This window comes from Rhinatrema bivittatum, chromosome 7 (genome assembly GCF_901001135.1).
Source record: "Rhinatrema bivittatum chromosome 7, aRhiBiv1.1, whole genome shotgun sequence".
Classification (NCBI taxonomy): domain Eukaryota; kingdom Metazoa; phylum Chordata; class Amphibia; order Gymnophiona; family Rhinatrematidae; genus Rhinatrema; species Rhinatrema bivittatum.
In genome coordinates, this window is record NC_042621.1 from 274,517,213 (window position 1) to 274,544,327 (window position 27,115).

At 44.3% G+C, this 27,115-nt stretch overlaps 1 protein-coding gene across 3 annotated transcripts in view; it reads left to right on the top strand.

The window, feature by feature from the left end:
• The first annotated feature begins 343 nt into the window (after positions 1 to 343).
• TRIM8 (tripartite motif containing 8) overlaps positions 344 to 27,115 on the top strand; it is a 127,800-nt gene continuing 101,028 nt past the window's right edge. The window contains exons 1-2 of one of the 3 annotated variants that reach the window (XM_029610272.1): positions 344 to 705; positions 1,318 to 2,700. In XM_029610272.1, the coding sequence (XP_029466132.1) occupies positions 2,131 to 2,700 (570 nt within the window). In that variant the 5' untranslated portion in view covers positions 344 to 705; positions 1,318 to 2,130. The remainder of the gene's footprint in view (positions 706 to 1,317; positions 2,701 to 27,115) is intronic. The other 2 variants (XM_029610271.1, XM_029610273.1) reach the window with 2 other exon arrangements.

Below are 27,115 nucleotides of genomic sequence, written 5' to 3' on the forward strand. Positions count from 1 at the left end.
CAAGATGGCTGATAGCAAGAGATGAGGAGAAGGGTTGCCGGCATCCTTCCCCTTTAAGAGCCTGCGAGCTAGGCGGCGGCGGCAGTTAACCGTCGACTTCGGCCGGACTCGCAGCCAGGGAGAGGAAGCGGCGCCGGCCGGCCGCAGGCGCTCCCCGGCCGATGGGCAGCTGACACCCCCTCCCCCCAGCCCCTCCCAGCGGAGGGCGCAGGACTCCGCCGGACGCTCCCCCCCCCCCCCTTCATCATCATTCAATAAACAGCCGAACTCCCAAGGAGGCTGCGGGAGGCCCCTTCATGGTCATCTCGGGGGGTGGAAAATAAATCAAGGAGCGGTGGGAGATTTTTTTTTTCCTCTTCTCCCCCCCCCCCCACCAACTTGCACGTTCAATAATAAAAAAAAATTACATATTCGGAATAATTATTTATGACCAACTGGCGGATTACTCCTTTGCTTTTATTTTGATGATTTTTTTCGCAGGGGGGCTGATCATGTGAGTCTCCAGTGCGGTGCTTAAACGGAGGGAAGAGATCCTGTTTTAGTCGCTGGAGAAAGAGGCAGAAAATTACAGCGGACCGGGAGCACAAATCGCGATCTGTCAAATGTATTTTTATGGGGCAGGGGGACAAGAATACACTTTCTATTTTTTATGAAATGGATTTTAAAAAAAACAAAAACCAAGATGGCTGAAGGTGGCTATGATGAGTGTGTTGCATTTTTTTTGATCTGACGATAAAAGGCCACAAAAAAAAAAAAAAAAAGGCACAGCAGCTGTGGGCTCAGTTTGAAGTTTCCCTTCATTGAGCCGAAACGGAGACTCAAAAAGAGGAGAGGCACATACTTGTGGGGGTGTTGGCGTTTTACATTTTTTTTAAATATAAATTAAATCTATATTAATATATATGCACACGCACAAACTATATATAAATACACACGCACACTTTTGTTTTAGATTCAACCGAGAAGAGACTCAAAATGGCTGAGACGGACTAGATTTGCTGGAATTATACATTTCGGTGGTGGTTTTCTTTTTCTTTTTTTTTTATCTTCCACCTCCCTTTCCCTCATAGCCTCTCGCCACTTTGTAGATTGGCTCGAAAAGCAGAAAACAGCTTTCATGTCAGGAGGGGAGAGAAGAAAAAGCGAGGGGGAAGGGCTGTGATTAGCAGTTGAGAAATTCCTTTTCAGTTTGATCAAGCAATGCTGCTTTTCCTATCAGCAAAGGACAGGGGTATTGGGGGGGTTTAGGTTTGGTTTATTTGCTTGTAACCTCTTTTTCGTTTTTATTTATTATCTTTTAAATGTTGGTTTTTTTAGAAACTACTTTTCAACGAAAGCAGGAGCTGAACTGATAACAGTAACGAGGTTTTTAGGACCAGCAGCGTTTGGAAGGTAATTTTTTTTTCTCCCATTTGCGAAACAAGGAAGGAGTGGGAGGACTTTTTTTTTTCTTGCTCAGGGCTGGAATTTGATCTGAGTGACTGACCTGTTTTACAGAACTGTGTCCAGAGCACATTGTGAAGCAACGTAAAAGAGAACTTTTTTTTTCTCCCTTTACTTCCCTTTGAATGAAATCTGTAAGCACATTTTCAAGGTCTCATAAAGAAATCCTTTCTGCATGCCCGCTGGATCTGAGGTCTTTGATTATTTTCCAAAGCGACTGATTCTCCTCCCTCGGAGAAGGAGCTCGGAGGACGTCAGCTCTTGCTGGGAATTGGAATAAAAAGGGGGAAGAAGCCGTGTTACTAAATAGTAAAAACTTACTGAATGTCAGTCTGCGCTGAGATCCCAGATCGCGAAGGCTTCTATGGAGCCTGGACTGCTTTTGTTTGCGTTTTCGCTACCGGCCTCGGGTAGGTTTTGATTTCTTTATCTGGACTCGAAGGAAACCGTGTTTAAAATTGCGGTTTTGAGCCAGAAAGCTTCTTGGTTTTGTTTTTCTTTTTTTTTTTTTTCATAGCTTTTGCATAGAGCTCTTTACCGAACCCTTTGATAATTTTTGAAAGCGTTAAGTAGCTCGGTTATTTTATATTCACATTTAGGATTACATATTTAACTCCTAGTTTGTTGGGAGCCATCTTAAATATCTGCATATCTCCGATCTACAGAAATTTTGAAAGCCTGAGAAAAATGGCTGAGAATTGGAAAAACTGTTTTGAGGAAGAGCTCATTTGCCCCATCTGCCTGCATGTCTTCGTGGAACCTGTTCAACTCCCTTGTAAGCACAATTTCTGCAGGGGCTGCATTGGGGAAGCCTGGGCTAAAGAGACTGGCCTGGTTCGTTGTCCCGAATGCAATCAGGCCTATAATCAGAAACCTAACCTAGAGAAGAACTTAAAGCTCACAAACATTGTAGAAAAGTTCAATTCGCTGAACGTGGAGAAGGCTCCCTCTGTCTTGCACTGTGTATTCTGTCGCAGGGGCCCGCCTCTGCCAGCCCAGAAGATCTGCCTCCGCTGTGAAGCCCCCTGCTGTCAATCCCATGTGCAAACTCACCTGCAGCAGCCTTCTACAGCCCGTGGACATCTCCTGGTAGAGGCTGAGGACGTGAGGGCATGGAGCTGCCCACAGCACAACGCCTACAGACTGTACCACTGTGAAGCAGAGCAGGTGGCAGTGTGCCAGTTCTGTTGCTACTATAGCGGGGCCCATCAGGGACATTCAGTCTGCGATGTAGAGATTCGAAGAAATGAAATAAGAGTAAGTATTGGGTTTTTTCCTTCCTCTCTGTGTACTAAATTTTTTTAAACTGGTAAATTTCCTTTACTGCTGCCTTGCTCTATGATAGTACATGGAATACCTGATGCCCATTACCCTTCCTAACTGGATGGACACTTGGGCACCATTGTACTTGGCAAAATTTTAATAGTGAAAGAGAGGCAAAAGGTAGGATAGCTTGGAGTTGGAGAAACTCAGATCACTCATCCCAGATTGCTTGGAAGCTTAATCATTTGCAAACTCTGTAGTCTGTCACACAGTCATCCATCACCACCCCCAGGAATGAGTAGACAGTGAGCTGCTTTGAGACTTGCTGGAAAGAATTTTGAGTATTGCAATGCAAGCAAGGTGTGTCCGACTGGAACCACCTCTCACCGCCAGAGGGGAAGGAGGGCTAAAACTGTAGATTTAAGTATTTTGAGACCTTGTATGTCTGTTTTTGGTTGCAGCAGTGCAAAGCTCCCAATGGCAGTGTGCTTTGTAAATTTATAATTTTTACAAGTAACAAATGTGTGCTCTTAAGATAAAATGGGCCTTTTTGTTTTTACAGTGAATTTAACTAGTTTTGCAGCATCAGCTGTGTTCAGTTTTCCAGTAGCACTAAGGTCAGGCACCCCTCCTCTGCTGCCTGTTAAAAGGCTATATGCCAGTCTTTGCTCTGTAATAACTTCACAGCTTTTGCATGGAGAGGGTTATGTCATTGATCACTGGTTTTGGGGTCTCCTAGTTAGTAGGAGACCCCAAAGATAGGTGGTATACAAAGTTAAATGGTAGCTGATTGCTTCTGAAGGAGTGTGGTTTAAATTATCCATGGGTCCTCATTGCACTGACTCTTTATAGAGGGGAGAAGTGCTTTTCCTATCTCAAAGTACCGCTGCCATTTTAGCACTGGTGGCAGCCACTGGAGTCTCATAAGTGGTACTAGAGTAGATACTGTGGAGTGTTAGCAGCTTTGGCATATGTACCCTGTCACTGCCTGCCTCTTATTTCTACTTGGTGTCATTAGCTTGGAAGGTCAAAGTTCACCCAAGAAATTATAACTAAAATCTCCTCCTCATCTGACAAGCTTTCAGTGTTTTTAAACTGAGATGGATTCAGGTACCTTTAATAGGGACAGAGTGACTATTTGGTTAAAGAATAGATTAACCTAGCTTGGGCTTTTGTGTTGGTGGATGAGACCCAGTGTAGCATGCACTTGGGTATATCCGTAGAGGTCCTGCGTACCCTGCTAGCCAGACTTCCTGGAAGAGGAGGCTGTTTGGATTTCTTTGAAAATGCATAAACCAGTTTCACAAAGCTGCGAGCTTTTAATCCAGGCTCTACATTGGATTATAGAGCAGCTGGCAGCCCTCTGTTACTGCGTCACTTGAGTTAAAAGCACTTAACCAGATGACCAATAAATGTCTCAAATGCTCTATTTTTGGGGGGGTGGAGGGGTTCCAAGTTACATCCTGTTGGCTTGATGATTGGAAGTGACAGTGCGGGAAATTTGGGTTCAGGCTGTCGATGCTACATATAGTTGGACTGAGGGAGTGTTGGTGCGTTCTAGGGACACCTACTGGTTGCCATTGTGCAGCCTGATCCCAAAGCCCTGCAGAACATCTTCTGACTTTCTGGAATGGTTTTTGGTTGCACCCTCCCACCTTTTTTTTTAAGTAGTACTTTGAGCTCTTTCACCTAGTGAACATCACTGTTCTAAGCTAGGGCTAGGAAAATGCATAGCAACACTATTCAATTGGCCCGTTCAATCTGTCCTCTTGTCTTCCTCTGGTTCTGTAAACCGGCACCGGCTTCTCCCCCGTGTCATCTGTCAACCCTGTCCCTGCCACTCTATAGTGCTGGTGGCGGCAGCGGCCACCACCATCTACCTGGCAGGCTATATCAGGCCTTATCTTCATCTTTGGTTCCTGGAAGACCTATACGTAATCCAACACCCAAGCCCCCTCTCGTCTGACCACAGAGTATTTTGGTAATCCAAACAGCTACCAGAAATAGTGAAGCTGTTGGCCGAAGCAGTTGGATGTTGATATTAAGGTTGTAACCATCACCGGTCTGTGCCGGTTACCCCAGCCTATTTGGAAATCCTGCTCGCCAGGGCTGGTTTTCAGTGTTTCCATAAGGTACATTTAGCAGATATATTTACTCACATTTGGCCTAAGAACACTACTAATTTGCATAGTTTGGTTGTCATGTTTGCTGCTCTCTAGGGCTGCTATTCTATTCTGGGGTTGCTGACTCCGCAAAGATGGTTGGTTTGTGGTCAGAAACAATTGAAGCATTAGAGTTGCAGAGTTAAAAGGGAGAAATGATCCTGTAATGCCTTTGCTTGAGATCTTCCTTCTTTTTACTTGGAGTGGGGGCAAGAAGGGTCAGAATGGGTCCGTATGAAAGGCACAGTGGTAACTTTAGAGGAGCGAGATGGTGAACTGTTATCCATCCTAAAGATGTCTTTGGAGTGTGTATTTAAAAATGTATTTGACCGTGGGTAAAATGTTCAAAACCTGATGTTTACCTAGTGACCTTCACCTCCCCCACAAAAAAGCTTACTGGCTTAACATTTATTATTTGTCTGTATCAGGAAAACTCTATTTTTCATTGTGAAGACTTATTGCACTAGAGATTAAAAATTCCCAGTTTTGCCTTAACCTTCCTGGTGTCTGTTTTCTCAGGTTTGGTCTTGAGCTGTTGACAGTGTCAATAGAAACAGCAAAGGCAGCTGGAGAGTCTCAGATTAGACATTACTGTTTAAAAAAAAAAATTCCAGTAAATCTAACGCTTAGGTCACTTCCTTAAAGCAGCAGTGCTGGTCAGAATGCTCAGTGTCAGCTTGTCTATTTTTTTCTCCTTTTTTTCCTGCCTCTAAAGGTGTTATTCATAGGTCTCCTTTAATTATTTTTCACCCTGAAATTGTGCTTTTGGAGTAAAAGGCAGGATCACATCCTGTTGTTCAAATTCTTCCCGATGAGCTTGCCAGCTGGTTATGCTGTATTCAAGCCTTAAATGTGTCAGGGTGACGCTTGCAGAGGAATCAGATAGGATCATCAGCAGTACTCCCATTTACTTAAATTCCTCATAGTGGGAGTGACTCTGTAAGGAGAGCATTCAGGAACTTGCAGCAGGAATATCTCTTTAAGAATGAAATATAAAATCAGGACAGATGGGAGTGCTTAACAATTTTATCTGCCAGCTGAAATGTACAAGAATAAAAAGTGCTCTACTATTAAGCAGAGATGAACTTTGTTTTGTAAATCCAAACCTCCCTTTGATCTTGGTTTTTAAAAGATTTTGACCAGTTGAGCTACTTTGTGTCTGGACTCCTTTAAAAGGAACCAAGAAAAAAAAATATATATGTAGAAAAATACAATCCCTTTCTTGTACACAGTTTTTAAAAATTTCCTCCTGGTATGTGCTTGGTTATATCTATCTATCTATATATATATATCTATATATATATATATATATTTTTTTTTTAAGTCAATCTTTCAGCTTCATATCAAACAAAAAAAAAATTGTTCATTTGGCTGCTACATTGTGACTTCTTAACTTGAAGTGAGAGTGTTGTATTGCTCCTTCTAAATATTTTCTTGCTAGTGTGGATGTAAGAAAGAAATAAAGTACACTCTGGATGTGAGCACAATTTAGTGCTTAACTGTAGATTTACTTACTCTTGACTGTTCTAGTTCCTAGTGTCCAGAGGAGGTGCTCTTCCTGTTGAGGGAATGTTTCCAGGGACTTCCCATGTATCCTGCCAGCCTGGGTTTCAGATCAAGAGCTGTAGTTGGCTTCACTGCTGACATTTTACAAATCAGTTTGTTACTTAGGTGGAAGCCCCCCTACTCAAGTCAACAGTACCACTTTGTATAGGACAGCACTGGGCAGGAGCAGTTGTTACTGGAATAGGTTGTAGGGAATTCTGTTCTACTTATACAAGTCAGTTGGTTAAATAACTAGTAACGTTGTCTTAGGCAGTCTTTTCCACTCCCCCCCAGATAGCTTGCCCAGCCAGCTCTCGGAGCCTTGTGGGAGGACTGGTGGGGCGCCTTCTCGGAGCCAGTCATCCTTCCTCCCTCCCTTGTCTGAGTGACACCACCTCTATGGTACACCAAAGCCTGACCTGCCCTGATGGGTGCGAACTTCCAAACTGGGATCTCCACAGCCATGGAATCGGTGCTGTGAATGCTGTTAGGGGCTTTGTGGACATGCTTTCTATGGTGGTGAGTCTTGTTGCAACTGTCAGATGACTTTGCATCAAATGCAAAATAAGAATCCTGTCAGGAAGTAGATTAATAATGACTTTGGTGGTGCCTGAAGAGCTGTAACTCTATGGACCTCTGTGTGCGCCAAGAAACAACTGCTAGTTTCCTATGTGATTTCACAGAGACTGCACAGTGTTGGTCATGAGACCATTTATGATAGATAGTCCTGGTTGGTTTGTAAAACATATTTCAGATATGACTAGAGCCAGGTAGAAAAGAGACCCTATTGAGCCTTCCCCACACAGCTTGGCCATCGTACCTTCATTTTTGTTCTGCAGCTTGGTATGTACCCTATGCGATGCTTTGACAGAGGATGCTGATGGTGCTGTATTGGGTGGTCCAACCAGCTGTGTGCGCACAGGAGACTAATCTGAAATCTGCAAGCACCTTTTTCTCCAAATGAGCCTTCCTTTACAGAGCTGCCAGAATCCATTTTTTCCCTTTCCAGGTTTCGTTCTTCAGACAGGTCTGAGCTAGTGTTGCTTGGGTTTTGTTTGTTGGCATGGATGTATACGTAGGATGTTATAACTTTTAGAATGGAAAGGCTGATTGCTTTAAGGGTGTTGCTGGTTATAAATCTGTTTCCTGGTGCTATCAGATCTCAGCAAGAGGAGACACCATGAAGGTTTTCCAAGAGTAAGGGGGTGGGGGGCATGACTAATTCCATGTAGGAAAAAGGTTGTATATTTTACTAGTTAAAGCACTATGTTCTCTACCAGGGTTTATCATGTGCTTTAAAAGAATGCTGTACTTAGGGGATAGTAGTTTAGAAATTCACAAGCCAATTGATTCTCCTGCATTATTAAATACATTACTCTTGTCATGTTTTAAAAATTATTTTCACCATTTTCCCTGCACTTCCGCTAAACCCTTGGGAGCAGCCATATTTGGAACAGTGTCTCCTGTGTTTGCATTGGATCAGATCTGATTGATTGGTTCATGCAGCGTGTGATGATGTAATTTATTAAGCATACAGTGTGGACCAATGAAATGCAGTGAATGTGTGTAGCCCTGTCTCTCTCTTGCTATTTCCCTCCCTGCTCACTGGATTTGGTTAAGCTTGTTCAGACATGGCTGCCAGTGGCAGTTTCGCTAGATTGGATGGGGGAGAGATGTTTCTAGAATGTCATAACAATGACTTGGTAACATTTCTGGCAGAAGGCGCATGTCGCGTGTGTAACGTAGAGTGCTCGGGACTGGAGGAAGTCTTCCTGCTTAAGTATCGGTAAGTTCTTATGGTGGGCCAACTTCACAGCACACGTCGGTGGAGCTGCCTGAAGTTGCACAGTACAATGCTAAAAACTGGAACAGAAGTGAGCCTTTTTCTCTGCTGTTTTATGGGAAGGCTACTCGGGGATTAGTGAATGTCTATATGATGGGCAGATCTGCTTCCCATTGTCTAGACTGGATTTTGTTTAATCTTTTTGCAGAACTTCCGTTTGTGCAACCAAACTCTTAAGGGTAGCCAGGTGGGGGGGAGGGAGGGAGAGAGTGGCCAGCTGCCTCCATTGCTCCCTGGAAGTGCTGCGGATAGTGTACTTGGCTACGACAAAGTCTTTTGAAGGTGGCGTAGGGGCAACCTGATGGTATCGAGTAACATTAAGCTGGGAGTCGGTGTGGTCTTTTTGGGCAGTTCAGGCATGGGTTGGACTGCTGCACATTGTCATTACTGAAATGCCTCTCTTGATGTGATAGCCAAAATAATGCTGATTGGATCAGTGGTTGAGAACTCCAGAGAGGACCCAGGAAGCCAGCATTCTTAGGTTGCTCAGCAAAAGAGAGCCATAATTAGCATACCGTTTCAGTTAAGAGTACAGCTTCTAGCATATGCATCTCTTCCCTGGCCAGGAGCAGCCTGTGTGATCAGCAGTGAATGACAGCAGGGCTTACCTCTAGTAAAGGTAATATATACCTTGCACCCTAGATTTAATTCTAACAAGGGAGGAGAATGCTGATTTCCACACAAGGTCATTTCGACAACAGTTCCTAGCAGAGTGCATCCATTGGTAGAGGATAATATCCTGCCTGCTTTTTTATTTTTGTATTTTTTTTCCTCTCCCCTTTGAAATTGCTGGTAGAACGGGGAAGAACTGCAGGTGAATTCCCAAAGCCATGCCTTCTCAAGTGTGTACATAACTCCTGGGGGTTTCAGGAGAGATTGTTGGCAGACAGGAGCCCCGAGAGTTATCCGTCAGGGGGGGTCTAGTAACATGCCGACGATTGCCCTCGGATGATTTCTCAGCCCTGCAGAATGTTTGCTCCTGGCGTTTTGATTCTGATTTTAAGTATAGCATCTCATTCAGTCCTTTTACTTCTGCTTCTGCTATAAGCTGCACACACACACACCTCCATTTAAGATGTCTGTCTGGTGGGTCATATCTGCTTTAGAATCCTATCAGCTGCCCTTGGGGGGAGGGGAGGAAGGTGGAAGGAGATTGGTGCTAACCATTTGCTTGTAGAAATATTGCGTGCAATGGTCCAGTATGCATTTTCTGCTCCAAAAAAAAAAAACCTATTTAAAAAAATGTTGTCCTTCTGGTAGGAAAGGAAAAAAAAAGGTGAGACACTTGAAATGCAGGCCATTGCACCAGAGCATCAGTGAGAGCTTGCTGTTCTGCTCCCAGACAAAAGGATTCTTTCTCTCTGTGGTTCCCTTTGTTCTCCGGTGCCTCCACAGCACTCAGACGCGGAAAGCTAATTTAGCTCGGCTTTTACCAGGCCTTCTGACAGCAATGTGGTGCAGGAGCTGGAGTATTATAAGGGTGCTTACATCAATATTTTAAGGTTTTTTTTTTTTTAACTGTTATCAGCCCGGATTTTTCTGTAACTCACTGTAAAGTCAAATGCAATAGTTGGAGGCAGGTGGTTAGCACAGGTCTATGAAAGGAACATCCTTTGCTTGAAATTTTATATTGTTCTTGTGAATTTAGACTGGTTTTTTTTTTGTGGGGGGGGGGGAGGGAAGTAGATGCTTTCTTTGTAAATATCCTTTTAGGCATCTAAGGATATGTTCTTTATTTTGCTTCTCTGAAAGGCAGCATAGAAGTGGTTTTAATGTTCTCTCTTAACATTTCATCGGGGTCATTATTCATAAAGAAAGCAGTCGCCCAGCAGCTGTCTCCCCATCCTCCTCCAGTCTATCTATCCTTCAAAGTTCTTTCAGAAAATTTACATATGGACAACCCAGCTCAATGAAGATAGTGTTTTTTTTCCCTTTATTGTATATGTAGTATAGTGAATTTTCTATACATTTAATAGCAGCAGATAAGCTGGGGTCAGCCATAGCCAATGCAAATGAATGCTGTTTAGGTGATGTATATGGACATTTCTTGTACATGTTCAGTGTCGATGCTGAGGAGACCTGAACAGTTCTTGCAACATCGAGGGGAGTGGAACTGCCTGTCCCAGCACGCTCCGTTACAAATGACTGTACCACGGACCTTGCTTCACTGGCACTTCTGCTCTGAAAGGTGATGGCGATGTCTGACTGTCTGCTCGAAGTTATTGGTCTTGGCAAAGAGGCTGAAATGGTGCCTTGTTCCCCCTTGAAATTCTTTGCCCATGGTCTCTTTACTTTCTTCTGTTTTTTTGAGCTGTATGTCTGAACAAATGGGGTGGGGAAGGCTAGGAAGAGGCACCTATCCGGCCTGGGCAGAGTTCACATCCCTCCATGCTGCCGTGGGGATTAGATTAGCAATTTGTTGGTTTACATTTACCCAAAAAAGCCTGACTTCTGTGTCTGTTACAGCACCCCATTGTCCCTGGGTTATGCACCAGAATACTCCCTTTTCCTGCTTTAGCATATAATCAGGGTTACTGCCTCTCTGCCAGTTGCTCTGGCTTTTGTCCATGCCTATCCCACATAAGACAGAGAAATGAGTGTTCTCCAGTTTCTCTGTAAAACTTGCTGGAATAGTTAAGCTTGACTGCCGAGGGGCAAGGTGTTGTCTGCGACATGGTTTCCGTTTGGCCAGTCGCAATAAACTCCTCGCCGCTTAGAAGTAGCATTGTCAGAGGGCCTTGTGGATTCAATAGATTTGAAGCTGCACACTGTGTGTTTTTTTCCCCGCTTGGAGCATTTTCTTTGGGTCTAGATGCCTGCTATCTTTTCCTGCTGTTGGTTTTTTTTTTTTTTATCCTGTTTTTTCTCCACTCTTCTAATCTTATACCCCAGTGGATCAGTTTGCCCATGGTAAACTAGTAATCTCTGGTCCTGTTTTCAGGGGGGTGGAGCAAGGGCACAGCTGTGGTGGTTGTCATTGGCGCCCCTTCTGACCTCTTTAATTGGTCAATGCTAGTTTGAATAGCAGAAGTGGGTTTTAATCTTTTGCTGTGCAGATGGGTGGTGGCAAATAGAGCTCCGTAAGAGTGCTGGCCTTCAGGGTTGATTTGCTTTCTTTTTTTCCTCTTACTCTTTCATACTGCTCCCAAGATTTGTTGGCTAACTTTTTTTTTTTTTTTTTTTTTAAATTTGACTCTTCACCCTTTCTTCTTTAACGAGACCCGAATTCCGGTCTCCTTCCGAATATTCGTCTGCTCAGGCAGAGTTTATTGTGCAGAAGCCTGAATTCCTTGGATCCAAAGCATTTGTGACCATTTCTTAGAAATTAGTGAGGTAACAGAGATGCCACGTTGCAAGATCAGATATGACCTTTTTCTGTGCGAGTAGGTTACTGTCTAAATACTTGCCTTTCAAAAAGAAAATAGTCTGTAAATCTGCTTTTTAATTTTTTCCTTCTGCTTGACCCCATCTCTGGTGTGGTCTCCAGCCTCTCACCTCTGTATTTGTATCTTTTCTTATGCTCGTTGGTCTCCCTATGGATTTTTTTTTCTCTAAAGCTTTTGCTTCTTCCAGCCTTTCCCCCCCCCCTTGGCTTCCTGATTTTTATTTTAATTTGAGGCAGATAGGACTGGTGCTCTCCTCAGTGGTCTTAAGGTTTCCAAAGGGGTTGGCTGACTGTGATGTGCAATTTTAGTTACCTCTGTAATTCATGAAACCACTCTCATCCAGAAAGTGGTGCAAACGGTGCTACTGCTGATAAAGATGATCAGCCAGGCATGATAAGCATGGCGTGCATATTCAGAACAGTAAAGGTTTACTCTGGTATTTTGGTGATTGGAACCTTTTGTAAGAATCGGGTTAGTATCTGCATTTGTATTACAGTGAGAGCCAGATAGTACAGAGCACTGCAAGCTGTGGCTTGTTGAATAACAGATGACTTCATTTCACCTGGGGGAGAGAGACTTTTTTTTTTTTGGGGTACCCAAATGTCTCTTGACCCAATTACCATTACGTTAACAAGCTAATCGAGGAGAGAGAAAATGCAGTGCAGGAACAGTCCACTTTCTCTCTACGGAGGTGTTTTGAAATTTGTTTAGAGACTGGTGCAGCCACCTCGTGTGTGGAACAAAGGCTGTAATTTAAGTGTGTACATTTTATAAATTACCTTTCTAGCCAGACTGCGAGACAGGGTCCAGTCACAAATCACCCCTCTACCAGCAGCTGGACAAATATAATAAAAGCATATAACAGCCAGCAGCTGTCTACTAGAGCAAAAACACTTCATTGTAACCCGAACCTGCTCCACCTAACCTCCAAGTTAAATTAGAGAGTCAAAGGATGGGGTGAGGGAAGATCTCTGCTAGAAGCTGAAGAAATACCTGTCAGCTGGCTGCTATACCTCTGACTCGTCTGTTTCTCTTCTGTACTGCAGGAGAGATTGATTAAAGCTTTTAAGCGTGGCACTCAGTTCGTTACTCGGCCACGGAAGAGTTTACCCAAGTGGTTGGAGGACATGAAAGATGCTGTGAAAGCTTTGGCCTATTCTTTCTCTCTGTGCCTACTCAGCCCATTCTTGGCTGCTTTGCTCATGTGAGGTTGGATCAGCAGCCAGGGCTGGCTTTGGAGTCTCAGTGGTGCCTTGGGCAGAAATTGAAACTGGTGTCTTCTCAAGCCATGGCAAATCTGGCACAGTGCTCCCTTTTGTAGTTAGTGTCTCTGGCACAGCATCCCCCATTTTTCTCACAGTTTCCCTGTCCATGTGATGTGGAAGGATGTTGGAGAGAGGGTACTGGCAAGGCATGCCCTCTGCAACTGCACAGGTTGGATTTCCCAAAAGCTGGCCATGGCAGCACACAGCAGGAATGGGTTATGCATGGATAATGGACGATGGGGGGATTTTTTTCACTGCTCAAAAGCCTAAAGAAGGTAGACTTCCAGCAGTGATGGCCAATAAAAAGTTTTCAGCAGGGTACCTTTAAATGAAAAAGGAGGGGAAGTTCCTTTTTGGTGCATTTTTCAATAATTGCAGATTTTATTGCTTTTTGGTGCTAAAACTGAAAGGAAAATTACTTTTTGGTTAAAGTAACATAAACATTTTTATTTTGTAACTGCTGTGGTTTTTTCTTGTTTTCTGGACCCAGCAGTTTTCTCTGCCGGTTTGGTGGGAACCGGTGCTGGAATCTACTGCCAAGAGCCTTCATTCACAAATAGCCGAAGGCTTTTCCCCTGTTTCATATCCTCTCCCACTGCCACCATGCCTGTCGGGCCACGTAGAATTGTGGATCTTAAATCGGACCGGTAGACGTCGCCTTGCACAATGAGTGAGACGCTGCACCTCCAGCTCCCACGGAGCCCAGGTCTTCCTCATGGCCGTGCTTGACACCTGCCACTGGATGGGCCCCTCTCCTGCATTTTAGAAATTATGCAGCAGTGATGGTGATTTTTGTTAGGCCCTTAAAAACTGGGATAGCTTGCCAGCTATAAACCCCCTCCGCTCCAAAAGCATGAAATGCTCAAATCCCCAAAGTGTAGAGTGGCCCTACACTTTGGGGATTTAATATGTAAAACTGACTATCTTGCATTGTAATTTTTAAAATATGTTCTTGATTATGGAACTACAATGTACTCCTTAATGGTATACACACAAGGTACAAATCAATTCCCTCAATATATATATTGCAAAAAATATACAAAAGCTATCTCACAAGATAATCACATGTTTATAGATGAAACATTTTTTTAAAATAGTTTTAATACAAACTGTTCAAAACACATCTAGTAGCACATCACTGTAGGCACATTATATTAGAAATGGTATGTTAAAGTGGTGCAATGATGCTTGGAACAGATTCAGTGTGATGCTGTGATGATCATCTTAGGAATCTTTTGAAGACTTATCATCGTGAGGAGCTGGGTTGTGTTGATTCCTTAATTAATGGTGAGATAAGTTAAGCTAGGTAGGGTGAGATTTGGATTCAACCCGAGACGGTAGGTTTTAAGGCATGGGTAGGTGTTGATGGTGTTCAATTCATGTATAGCAGTCATCCCTCTTGAAGCCCAGAGTTGGGTGAAGCTAGGGAGCCTTGGTGCAGTACTTCTTTGAAGAGTGATGGAACAGGGAATTAAAAAGTGAAATGAAAAAAAAAAAAGCATCCTTTTATGAGAGCGATGGGATATTGAATTGAAGTGTAGAATATAGAAGTTAAAGTGCATTGAAGAAATCTCATGGGATTGTTTGATGGGAATAGAGATCTCCATTATTGATTTGGAGTAGGATAGCCAATTTGTGTTGAGGATATGGTGATGGATTATAGTGATTTTAGTTTGAATGTGTCTAGCATGAGTGATGTGAGTATGTGGTATTGTTAGGTGTACATCTGGGGATGGATAGAGGATTTTTAGTGGGGTGTTATATGTTCTACAAAGAAATATTTGGACATTGTACTGTATTGTTTGTATATGATATGTTACTAGATATGTTTTGAACAGCTGGTATTTAAAACTTATATAAAATAAAAATGTGTGCTTAAGCTGGGAGCTCTCATTTTTAATTTTGTATAATATAGTACTCCATCATGGCCTAGCACAGAAATGTGTGGAATATAAAATTTTAATAAATGAAAGGATGTGATTCAACCATTTGCTGCACCTCCAAATACTGCCCACCCAGTAAAACTGAAAAGGTCAGCGTGAGGGTGTGCTGACCCTTGACCTTGCAGTTTGGTTGCCATGGCTGCGCTGTGAGCAGCAGCCCTCAGGAAGTGACTCCTTGTGCCATCACAGCAGAGCTGGTTCCTGCATGCTGTGGCGTGGGGGTGAGTGCTTGTCGTTACCAATGGGCAGTGAAAGAAAGGTGACCTCGTGGCTGCAGGGTAAGAGAACTGACAGTCACCGACTGTGTCTCTCCCTGATAATTTACTGCAGATTGTGGTTGTTTTTATAAACTGAGAAACTTCAGATTCGCCTCGGTGCTGTGGCTCTTGTTCTGGAGGAGGAAGGTATGGTTATAAATGTTGTACTGGGCAACTATTTCCCCCGTTTGTAATCTGCTAATAGGAGAAGGCATGCAGCGTGTAAAGAACAATCTGCATCTTGTGGAAGAGAGGGAGAGTCCTGACAAGCTTGCTGCTTTATGGGCCAGAGTTCTTTGTCACAGATCCTGAAATGGAGTTATGACTGCAGTGTCCAGCCAAGAGGGCAATGGGATAACCTGCCTAGAGCAGCAGTATAAAGCAGCATGGGACTTCCAAGAAGATTGGGGGTGACTTACATGGAGGACCTAAGTGTAAAATTCAAACTACAATGAGCAGGTGCGGGATGCTGGAATTCTGTTTTTATTTACTAGTTTAAAAGGTCTGTCAAAACCGAAGAGTTAGTGTGGCAGTTCAGAACTCAATGATACCCAACGGCACTGTCCATGCTGCATTACCTTCTTATGCCACTCCTATCTTTGGGTATCCCTTCCTGTCCTTTCCCCTTCTACCCCTATTTCAACCCCTTGATGTGTCTCCCCCCGCTGCTGCCTGTGTGCATGCCAGATCCGTAATGCATGTTCTCTGTAGTGAGTGTGTGCTCTTGTGCCTGGAGCACATAGGCATAGGGGGCTCTGAAATATACAAAGCAGGTGGGCAGCAACCACCAGCACCCTGCCTTTATATATTATCATAGTGGGTAAGGGGATTATTATTACCCTTGGTAGTAAGACATAGAAGGGGTCTGAGAGTTGTGCAGAATTCCAAGTGGGGGTGGCTCTCTGCTTTTCCTGAGCAACGTAACGCCTCTGAATGTAAAAATTAAGGTAATGGAGGCCATCACTGTTTCAAGATTTTGGGCATAGTTGGGACAGATAAGGAAGGTAGGAAAAGGGTTGTGGGGTTGGGTAAAAGATGGGTGGGGAGTAGGTGTGTATGGAAATTTGTATGTACATCTACCCAAAGCAGATGAATCTCAATTGGGCAGACTGGGCCATCTGTTTTATTTTACATATATATATATATTATATATTTTCAAATATACTTAATGCAGGTAAAAATGCTTTTCCTACTGTTGCAGGTCACTGCCTGAGCCCTGATTAACCTTCTCCCAATTCTTTGGAACAGCTCAGTCAGCCATTTGCAGTTAAAAAAAAAAACAAAACCCCCCCCCCCCAAAACTTCAATGTTCACTTCACACTTATAGCTTTCAGTTTCTGTCCTGAAATACCAGGACTGCCCAAGTAAGTTACTTCAGTAGCCACTAGTATGTCAGCCCAGTTCCCCAGAATCATATAAAACCTACTTTCCAACTTTACAGATTCAAAATCCATAACCAAAGGATGTGAGCGCTCACTCTTCCCCTCTCTCCCTTAAGAGACATGCTGATTCTTTGCAGTAGCTTTCTGTAATAAGCCTCAGCTGTGTCTCCTGATTATTACCACACCTTTTGTTGGCTGCTACCTTCATCCTAATTGGTTCTCTGCTAAAGATCTCCAAACTACATTTCCCAGCAGTCCTGTGCTTTCTGTTCCTTTTGGCTTTACAGCCCCATATCCAACTCTTGTTCACATTTTCTTTCAGCCTTAAGGTAGCATTTCCCCTGGGCCTCCCTTTAGAGCGCCCTCTGGCTTCTGGACACTTAACTCTCCTGTCTTGTGAGGCTGCTTCTGCCAGTGTAAAACCCCTGTTTCATCACACCATGGAAATGGGCTCTTTGAATAACTCCTGCCCTCCATGCAGGTAAAATGACAATGCGTCCTTGAACAGTGCATAATTTTATGCACGTTTAGAAGCATTTCTGAGGGCAGGATAATAGTGGAGGAAGAAACAATACACGCCCTTTGAATTTTCAAAACTACTTTGTGCATTGTTGGCTGGAAAAAGTGCCCACAGAAACAGCAGGTGCAACTCTCTACTGGTACTTTTTTCTTGCAGCAAGAATCAAAACAAAACTACTCATGTACATCTGCTTTAATTATCTGTGCAATTGCTGCTGGTAGAAACTGCCTGTGAAGTTTGCATCAATGCGAGCAGTTTGATTATTGCCTCGATACTGCTGACTGAATGTGACTACTGCAGTTTGATTTAATTTATTTTTGTTGCATCAAGCTTTGAAAAATATAGTAATTAAAAATTCTAAAAATGTGGAAATGGGGCGTAGACTTGTGGGTTCTCTTAGTTTTTTTTTCCTTTTTCAAAAATGTGATTGTGTGCTGATTAAAGTATAGCAGAACCATAGCTGCTAGTGTTTGTTAATATGTTGACGTTGACTAAGGTGAAAGAAGTTAAAGGGATATTGTCAAGATGAAGGATTCAGACTTAGTGGCCAGGCTTGCAGTACCATATTTTGATTATTGACCCATATGAAGGGTAGTGAGTAAAGTCTAAACAGTAAAATGCATTGGCATACACTTTTAGATGAGGGGTGAGATACAAACCCAAGCTTGTTGCCCATTTTGCAGTCTACCCTTCATGCCTGCCTTATGCCTTCCTCCTGCTGCAGATGGCAGTGCTTGCCATTTAGAAATCGCTTTGACCTGCTCTCGTGCCCTAATTATCTACTCTCATTCATATGATCTGTCTTTCTTTTTATTCACAACTTTGATACCTCATACACTCACATTTGCAGTGAGTGATGGACTTGTAGTTCTCATTGCTTTATCCTTTTTCCTGATGGCTTCCTATGGAGTTGAGCCACAAGTGGTTTTGAGCATGTTTAAGAGGCAGTGTCGTGACCGAAATGGGAGCAAATGATTTTAGCTTTTTAATTTAAGTGGACTCACAGCGGGAGCATATTCAGTCTATTTCTTTGATTCCAATGTTGATGATGTCAAGACAGCACATCTGCAAATCCAAAAAAATAAGCAGGGCTTGTATGTATGTAGTCATGAAGCTGGTAATATGTTACAGGATTCCGAGCGAAGGTGGGTGTGAAAACCTGCAGAAAGTGGGTTTATTTGCTTTTTTGTGAGATGTAGGGGCTGTGCATGTTTCTTTAATCTGAGGATGTGATTTACTGTGCCTACAGAGCAGGTGAAAGCCCAGACATCTGCCATGGATGCGGTGGATGGGGATGGGAGGAGCAGCAGTGGCCCCGGGTCGGAAGGAAGGGCTAGAAAACGGCAAGCAGGGAGGAGAAGAGCAGCCTTAGGCCAAGAAAGAATAACAATGACCCTAGGCTGGAAAGAGAGGGTTGGATTAGGAGCGGTGGTGGGACTGCAGGAAGAAGTGGGGGCGAGCAAAAGAAAAAAAAAAATACTACAGAAAAAAACAAAAAAAACCTAGAAGGGTTTTCCCCAAAATGTTACCACCCCTCTCTCTCTCTCCAAAATCAGTGACTGTTTACTACTGGAAATGCTTTTCTAATTTTTGAATTGGATTACTGTTAAATCCAAGAGAGCAATAGCAGGTTGTTTTGGGATGGGGCGTGGGATCACAGTATCTGTGATTTTTATCCCTACTTTTTTGTATTGTAGTTTTTCAACACAGTGGTCTAAATATTCACCTGCTAAAGTCTTATCTACACCCCTTTCTTCTCCCATCCTGCTGAGATTACTTATCTTGGGATATTCAATCTCGGTGGGTCAAGACAGTTGACTAGTGTTCTAGGTCAGGGGTTCTCAATCCTGTCCTCTGGACACACCTGGCCACTCAGGTTTTCAGGATATCCACAATGAATATGCATAGAAAATGGCAGAAAAGGACCAAACAGGCCATCCAGTCTGCCCAGCAAGCTTATGGTAGCATCTGCTGCGCCAGATAGGTCACCTCCTTACTTAGTTTCCCAAACTGTCAAAGTCAGGGCCCTTGTTGGTTGATGTCTCAGTCCAATTCTCTGATACCCCTTGTTGAAGCAGAGAGCAATGTTGGAGTTGCATCCAAAGTATCAGGCTTATTGGTTAAGGGTAGTAACCGCCACACCAGCAAGTTACCCCCCCCATGCATCTTTTCTTCATTCCCATCCTCTAGCCTTTAGGGATCCACAGTGTTTATCCCATGCCCCTTTGAAATCTCTCACCATTTTTGCCTTCGCCACCTCCTCTGAAAGGGCATTCCAGGCATCCAGCACTCTCTCCATGAAGAAATACTTCTTGATGTTGGTTGAGTTATCCTCCCTGAGTTTAGTTACGTGACCCCTAGTTCTACTGATTTCTTTCCATGAGAGAGATTGACGTGTATTGCCTCCATTGTATGTAAATCTATTTTATGCATATTCATTGTGAATATCCTGAAAGCCTGACTGGCTAGGTGTGCCCCCAAGGACTGGGTTGAGAACCCCGCTCTAGATCATTGACTAGAAAGCTAAAGCTTTGCTGGCTCCATTGTAGAGTTTATGCTACCTTTCTTTCTAACCTGCTGGGACAGGCTGCCAGAAATGGGGGCCCCTTACTGAATATAATTTCAGAGTTGATAAAGTAGCAGTGTTGTTTTCCCTCCCCTCTATAAGCAGTTTTCTCCTGCTCTTTTGGGCTTCCAGCTGAATTGGAACTAGCCCACAGCTTCTCACACCTGACTTGATGACCTCTCAGCTAGCCAAGGTTTCAGGATCGCCACACTGAATACGCATGTGCCTAATTAGCATATGCTGGGTTTCCAAAATATGCAAAGTTACCTCTTGATATTCGTTGTGACTGTCCTGAAAACCCGACTGGCTGTGGTATCCCCGGGCTGGTTTCAGGAAGCCCTGAACTAGCCTCTATTGCACTATGGAATCGTGTGTCTTTGTCTCAACCAGCTGTGGTTTCCCCCCCCCAATTTTTTTTTTACTAGCCCCCAACCTGGTCAACTCAAGCCAGCCATCAGAGCCACAAACCACAGGTCTCCCTGGAACCCGGCTAACATGGACTTAAGTCTGACCACTTGGTGATGCCATGGTTGAGACTCCCTCATCCCAGGAGCTGTGAGTGCTGCCTTTGCAGCATTCTTGGCCAGCCCAGGGAGGGGAAGGCCTGCCCTAGGTCCTCAGCATGACTGTAGCACAGCACTGGCCAGTCGTGGCTTATTTAACCTTATACCCCCCACCTTCTTTCTTTTAACAAACCCATTGATTGAAAGAGGCAGGATTATATAGCTGATCCATAGTGTGGCAGGGGTTTTTGTGTCTCTTTTTTAGGGAGTGTTTTACATTTTGCAAGTAGACAGATGCAGTTGGCATTGGTATTTGAACAGCTGGTGCTTTGAAGGCACTCTTCAGTATGTTCTCTAACTATGGGATTCATAAAGATTATAATCTATTCCTTTGGAATTCTGAACAGCCAATCAAAAATATAAGCACACAACAAAATTTCTATCCTAGCACTTTTAGGAGCCAGCTGAAGATCATTTAAATAAAGTGTTAGGACTTCTGTAACTTTGTAATTAGTTAAAACAGGCCTTGATTGTCTCTAGTGTGCCTTATGTTCCTTTCTATCATGTGTATGTTCTAAGTCACATATTACATGACTGCTAAGGTCTGTATTGTAAGGTGGGGTAGGCTGTTAAATTTAGTAGGGATGCCTGTTCAGTCATTCAGGGTCCCCAAATCGTAGGAGGCAGGTTGCCTTGGAAACTTCTTGTTTCCCATGATGCATGGAATTTTCATGCCCTCCAGTGGTTTTCTTGCAGAAGCCACTGCTGAATCAGGATTGTCTTTTATATAATAACATACAGGCCGATTCAGAAAAATGCGCGGGCGAGCCGGCGAGCGCACATGCCACTCTCCTGAGCTCGTGATTCAGGAGGGTGGCCTATGCAAATTAGAGCCCGTGGTTTGACAGCCGACGCTCAATTTTGCCGGCATCGGTTCTCAAACCCGCTGACAGCCACGGGTTCGGAAAACGGATGCCGGCATAATTGAGCGTCCATCTTCCGACCCGCGGGCCGTTTTTTAATTTTTTTTTAAATTTTTTTTTTTTTTTTTTTTTTTAAACACTCGGGGCCTCTGACCTCCCTGGCGCCGGCAGAAATTAACCCAGCCTTTGGGCAGGCGTTAATTTCTGAAAGTAAAATGTGCGGCTTGGCTGCACATTTTACTTTCTGTATCGAGCGGGAATACCTAATAGGGCCATCAACATGCATTTGCATGTTGCGGGCGCTATTAGTTTCGGGGGGGTTGGACGCGCGTTTTCGACGCGCTATTACCCTTTACTGAATAAGGGGTAAAGCTAGCATGTCAAACGTGCATCCAAATGCAGGTTAACATCTGTACTGTATTGGCCTGATAGTAATCAAATAGGCCATCCAGTGTACCCAGCAAATTTCTTATGGTAGTAACTGCCGTTCATGCAGCCTTATGTTAAGGGTAGTAATATTTACAGTCAAAACCAAACTGTCAAACCCATAAAACTACTGCTAGCATCATTTTTCAGGATGAGCAGCCTTTATAATTAAAAAAAAATGCTGCTTGAATGTACATTGCTTTTGGACTTGGTCGTAGAAGCAGTCCTGTATTTATTTTCCTTAATGTCTGCATGTCAGTATCCTGGACCGTAAAACTCAGAACCCAACGTTGGTTGTTGTCTGAATCCAGCTCCTCTTTTACCCCAGCCGTTGAAGCAGAGAGCAATTGTGTTAAAACCATGAAAGCCAATTGGTTAAGGGTAGTAACTGCCACTCCATGCTGGTTACCCTCATGCACGGTTTTCTTCATTTCCATGCTTTAGCCTTTAGAGAGCCACAGTGTTTATCCCATGCCTTTTTGAATTAGTTTACTGTTTTCATCCTCACCACCTCTTCTGGAAGGGAATTCCAGGCATTTACCACCCTTTCTGTGAAGAAATATTTCCAGATGTTTGCTCTGATTCATTCTGCCCCCCTCCCCACCCCCTCCGGAGTTTCATTTTGTGACCCCTAGTTGTATTGTCTGCTTTCCTTCTCTCTTCCAGGGAATACATATTCAGATCCTTCACTCTCTCCTCCTAAGTCTTCCGATACAGACCCCACATCATTTTGGTCGCCCTTCTCTGGACCACCTCTGTCCTGTCTTATGGCCTCCAGAACTGAACACAGTACTCGAGGTGAAGCCTCACAAATGACTTGTACAAGGGCATTATCGTCTCCTTTTTCTTAGTGGTTAATCATCTCTATGCAGCTCGGCATTCTTCTGGTTTTAGCAATTGCCTTGCCACATTGCCGCCTTCAGATCACCAGATGCTATCACCCCTAGGTGCATGGACTGGGAGAAGGACCTAAGGGTGATAATGTCTGGCGATCTAAAGGCAGTGAAACAATGTGACAAGGCAATTGCTAAAGCTAGAAGAATGCTGGGCTGCAGCGAGAGAGAATAACCAGTACAAAAAAAGAGTGGCTGAGGCTTCTCCCCTGGTAGGCACTGTGTGGTTCTTGGCGAGCTTGAGCCGTATGGTGCAAAATCTCCTCCACTCTTGTCTTCAAGTTTTGTAAGAACTGAGCCTGGCAAGATCAGGGTGGGAGTTACTGAGAGTTGCACAGTGCTTACTAAAAGGATCCGAAGTTGGTGGCTAAAGGCTGCAACAGACATCAAGATGAGGGAGGGCTTGGGGGAGGAAGGGAAGCTAGGGGTGTGAGGTTGAGACTAGTGGGAATGAAGGATGGGGGTTGTGAGAGGGAGATTAGGGGAGGGACCTGAGCCATGGTTAAGTAAAGAGGCAGTGGTCTGATTAGTCCCGGGGGAATTCTGTGCTACTGCAGAGCGCAGAAATTGTGCAGAATCTCCCCCCTCCCCATGCAGAAAATGGCAGTGGAGACCCCAGCTCGCTGCGAATGGAGCGCACAAAGATGAAGGCCACCATGGGCTGCAGGATGTGCTTTGCTCATGGCAAAGATGAAGGCCCCAGCATGCTGCTCACGGTGAAGATGAAGGCCCTGGTGAGAGAGAGAGAGAGAGTGTGTGTGTGTGTGTGTGTGTGTGTGTGTGTGTGAGAGAGAGAGGGGAGGGGTGAGAGGGGGTGAGCAGGAGGGTGTGAGAGAGCAGGAGGGGGGGGGGGCTTGAGTGTGGGTGCCAAAGAGAGGGAGCCTACATGAGGAGATTGTGAAGGAGTGTATATGTGTGTGAGATTGGGAGCATGTGTGTATGTAAAAGGGATCGTGTGTATGTGAGGGTGCTAGCCTTGTGAAGGGATTGTGTATGTGTGTGAGAGCCTTTGTGAAGGAGTGCGTGAGAGAGAGACATAAGTAGCCTGTGTGAGAGAGAGAGAAGGGAGCTTGTGTGGGTGTGTATGCAAGAGAAAGGGCCCTGTATGAGGGGATGTGTACTAGAGAGAGGGAGCCTGTGTGAGGGGCAGTACTGAGAACAGGGTCAAAGTCTGGGCCTGGCAATAGAGTGGAAGGGGTTGGGCCTAGCGGTGGAGGGGAGAGATCCTGGCAGGTGGAGGAGTTGGGGGGCCTGAGAAGGCAAAGTGGCCAGGGGAGTAGAGAGAGGGAAAGGGACACTCTTACAGTGAGTTTCTAGGGAAATTCTGCTCAAAATATTTAAAATTCTGCATCTCTAAGTAATAATTTAAAATGTAATTACTTAAAGACTGTCATGTAAATTGTGTTACTTTGACCAATATAAAGTTTGCAGAATTTTACGTTTTTGTGCGCAGAATTCCCCCAGGAGTATTTGATGTGCAGCTATTAGGGGGTGGTGAAATACTACTGCCAGCATGCTTGAGGGCGGGTAGTGCTAGGGACTGCTGCCTGTGAGTGAGACTGATCTACTACACTTTTTTTTTCCCCCCCATAGACATAGAATGGGCAAACAGTCTTAGTAAGTCAAGCCCTGAAAGAGCTGTAGCAGACCTCAGAGGAGATTTTTTTCCTCCTCCTGCTCTTCAACATTGGTGGGGGGGAGGTGAGAAGCCTCCGCCACGGGTTCCTCGGTCCAGAGAAAATTTGTCAATGTCGGAGTTATTCCCACATCCATTGACACTAGTTATTGATCTCTCATGCTTCGAAAGTCTAGGTGTGTTAGAGGGATTATATTGCAAAGTTTACACTGTGACACCTGCTTTCACGGTTCAGTGGCACATGGTGACCCCCTTGGATAAGCAAGAACCAGAAAGCTGTAGTAGAAGGCATGAATCCCCATAGCACACATTAAAACAAAAGGAATAAGGACAACACAGCACTGTACTGATTAGTCAGAGACTGGGGCCGATGCAATATCGTGCGCTGAGACGAGGGCCCAGGTTACCGAGCGCTTGGACGTGCGCCTATAACCCCCAATGCAGTAAGGGGATCAGCGTGTCCAAAATGCGCATCCAAACTCGTGCGTGGCTGATAGCGCTCACCCCATGTAAATTCCATGTAGTGCCCCAGTGTGCTCGAGGGGCACTTTTTAACCCTTCGAATTTTACGCCCTTCCTGCAGGTATAAAGTCTTCCCCTGCGTCATGGGCTCAACTTAAAAACAAAAAACACCTTCTTTTCTGTGGGTCCTCCTACTTAACTATCATCGCATTGCGATACTAAGTAGGAAGAAGCACAGAAAGCAGCACCATGCAAACAAAAAGGCTTGATGTAAAAAAAAAAATAAAAAATTGGGGCACACAATATACACGCTCAGGGCTGTGTATATTGTGCTGCTAAATTGAGCATCCCTTTAGGTAACCTGCACACACAGGGCGCTTAATATTAATTTATTCTCTGCTTCACTTACTGCCCATTGGTCCCTTCACTGTCACATGTCTGTGAAAAGGACCAATCGGTAATAGCCCTGCCGCGGGTGGGGAGGGAGCTCTGGCCAGGCTTCTGTTTCAAACTCCCATTTTCTGTTCCCAGGGCAAGGGTTGGGTGTTTTGAAGTAGCAAGAGGCTTTGGAAAGATCCTAAAACTGCGTAGAAGGGGAGGGGATTTGGACTGGATACCACGAAGGAGCTAGAAGTTATCCCGTAGAGGCTGGTCCAGAATCTGAATAGCATTTAATAGCAAAGTGAATACATCCTGCTTCCTCCCCATCCACTCTGCCTGTCCTAGGCTCACATCTTTATAAAAAAAAAACAAAACAGGGGGGGGAAATAAACTTTTGTAAAGGTACTTAAACAGTTGTTTCCTTTAAGATACTGCCATTGTTGCAACAACAAAACTGGTACCTTCCTGTGGAAGGCTTCTTCCCTCCTGAATGAATTGAAGGCGGCATTGCACTGGCATATGGACGGATGTGCTTTTCAGCTGCGTGCATGGCTGGGTGCGTCAGCTGTGTCCTGAGAATGGGCCAGAAAGAGCTTGTGCACAGAATTGGTTCCAGTTGTCATGTAATTACCTTGGAAGGCTTAGCGGCAATGCAGCTCTGCTGCCTAACCAAAGTTCGGCTCCGCTCCATCCATTTCCCACAAACCACGCTGCAGTGCAGCCTTTCCCCTGTTTCCTGGCTGGATTTTATTTGGGTGACGTTGCTTCCTGAGATCAGAAAACAGCTTGTCCACCCTTTGCTGGCGTGTCGTTCTCCCCCCCTCTCTCCCAGGGAATGTTATGAGTAATAATTCACAGGGTATTCTGTTACGGAAAGAGCGGAGAGCTGTTTATTTGGTGGAAGGAGGAGACAGATTTTCCCGGTTTAAACCGGCCTTCCTGGTCCTCTCTGCTTTTGCGTTCACGACGTTGAAAAGTAGAGCAGTTCAAACTGAGCTTGACACTGGTGGGAACATGGCTTCATCTGGATAAGGAGAGACTGAAAGCAAACTGGAAACTGGACCGTTGAGCCAACAGATGCAGCGAGATTAATAGCAGACTTGGCAGGCCTCTGTGGTAGGGAAGCCTGCTTCAACAGTAAGGCGTCTCCAACTAGTATGTGCCTTCAGGCACCAATAGGAAAAAAAAAAAAGAGTGGGGGCGGAGAGAACAGAAGGAAGAGAAACAGAGATCCCATTGAAAAGTGTTGTGTTTCTCCTGTGCTGCTGAAATCAGCTGAGAGTTTGTAAGGAGCATAGGCGCTGGAACTGAGCCCATTAGTGGTTCAAATGATCTGGAATCTCACATGTGGTCAAGAGGTCCATCATGCTTTCATCTTTTGGATGAAGATTTGTGGGGGTTTCCCATTCACTACTGGGTCTGGGATGTGGGCCCAGCCTGCATTATGCTGCTTCTGTACCAAATAACTGTTGACAAAAATCTTAATTTTTGGTTTTCATGATATGGTTGCTCGGTACAGATTCATGCAAAGGAATACAGATCTGATTAATGTTTCTCATTTCAGTAGCACAAAATGATGTTGATGACAATATCATTTGACATAGTTGCCGTTAACCTGGCATGCTTGCTGTTTCTGCAGTTTGGTTAAACTGTTAGGGAGATTAAGTTCCAACCATGCTTTATTGGTATCTGTTGTTTATCTTGTCTCCCAATCTTTGTTCACAAAGAGCATTCATCCCATATGAATTGCTGTGGCTGTATTGTAATGATCATTGAGACAGCAAATGGGTAGAATAAGAAAGACCCTTTGAAAAGATGGGGAATAATTGCTAAAGAAGTCAAATCAAAAAGGAAGAGCTACCAAACTGCTTTATGCAAGATTTTCCCAATTATGGCAGTTATCTTCGAACATTTAAAATGGGAAATTAGATATTGGCAGCCATATTATGAGGGGGCTTGTTAGAATAAAACTCAGTTTGAGCTGGCCCTGTGATTCATTATGTAGGGTTGTGGCATAGCATACTTGGGTTAGGTTGCAGAAGGTAATGTATTTGAGCCTTGTGAAGGAGAGAAGTGGCCCCTGCCATGTGTAGAATGACACTGTGATACCATCTTGGAGGAGCTGTTCCACCTGGGTTTGCATCTGGGGTAAGGGATACATTAATGCAGAATACATAATGACGTCGGATCCTTTTCTGTCCATTTTCATTTGTTCATCTGAAGCTGTTCACATCTCCATACACAGCAGATTCTGAAGGCTCCCACAAGAAGCCTTAATTGCTGAGAGGTTTGGATGGAATCAAGCTTTGAAGGAAT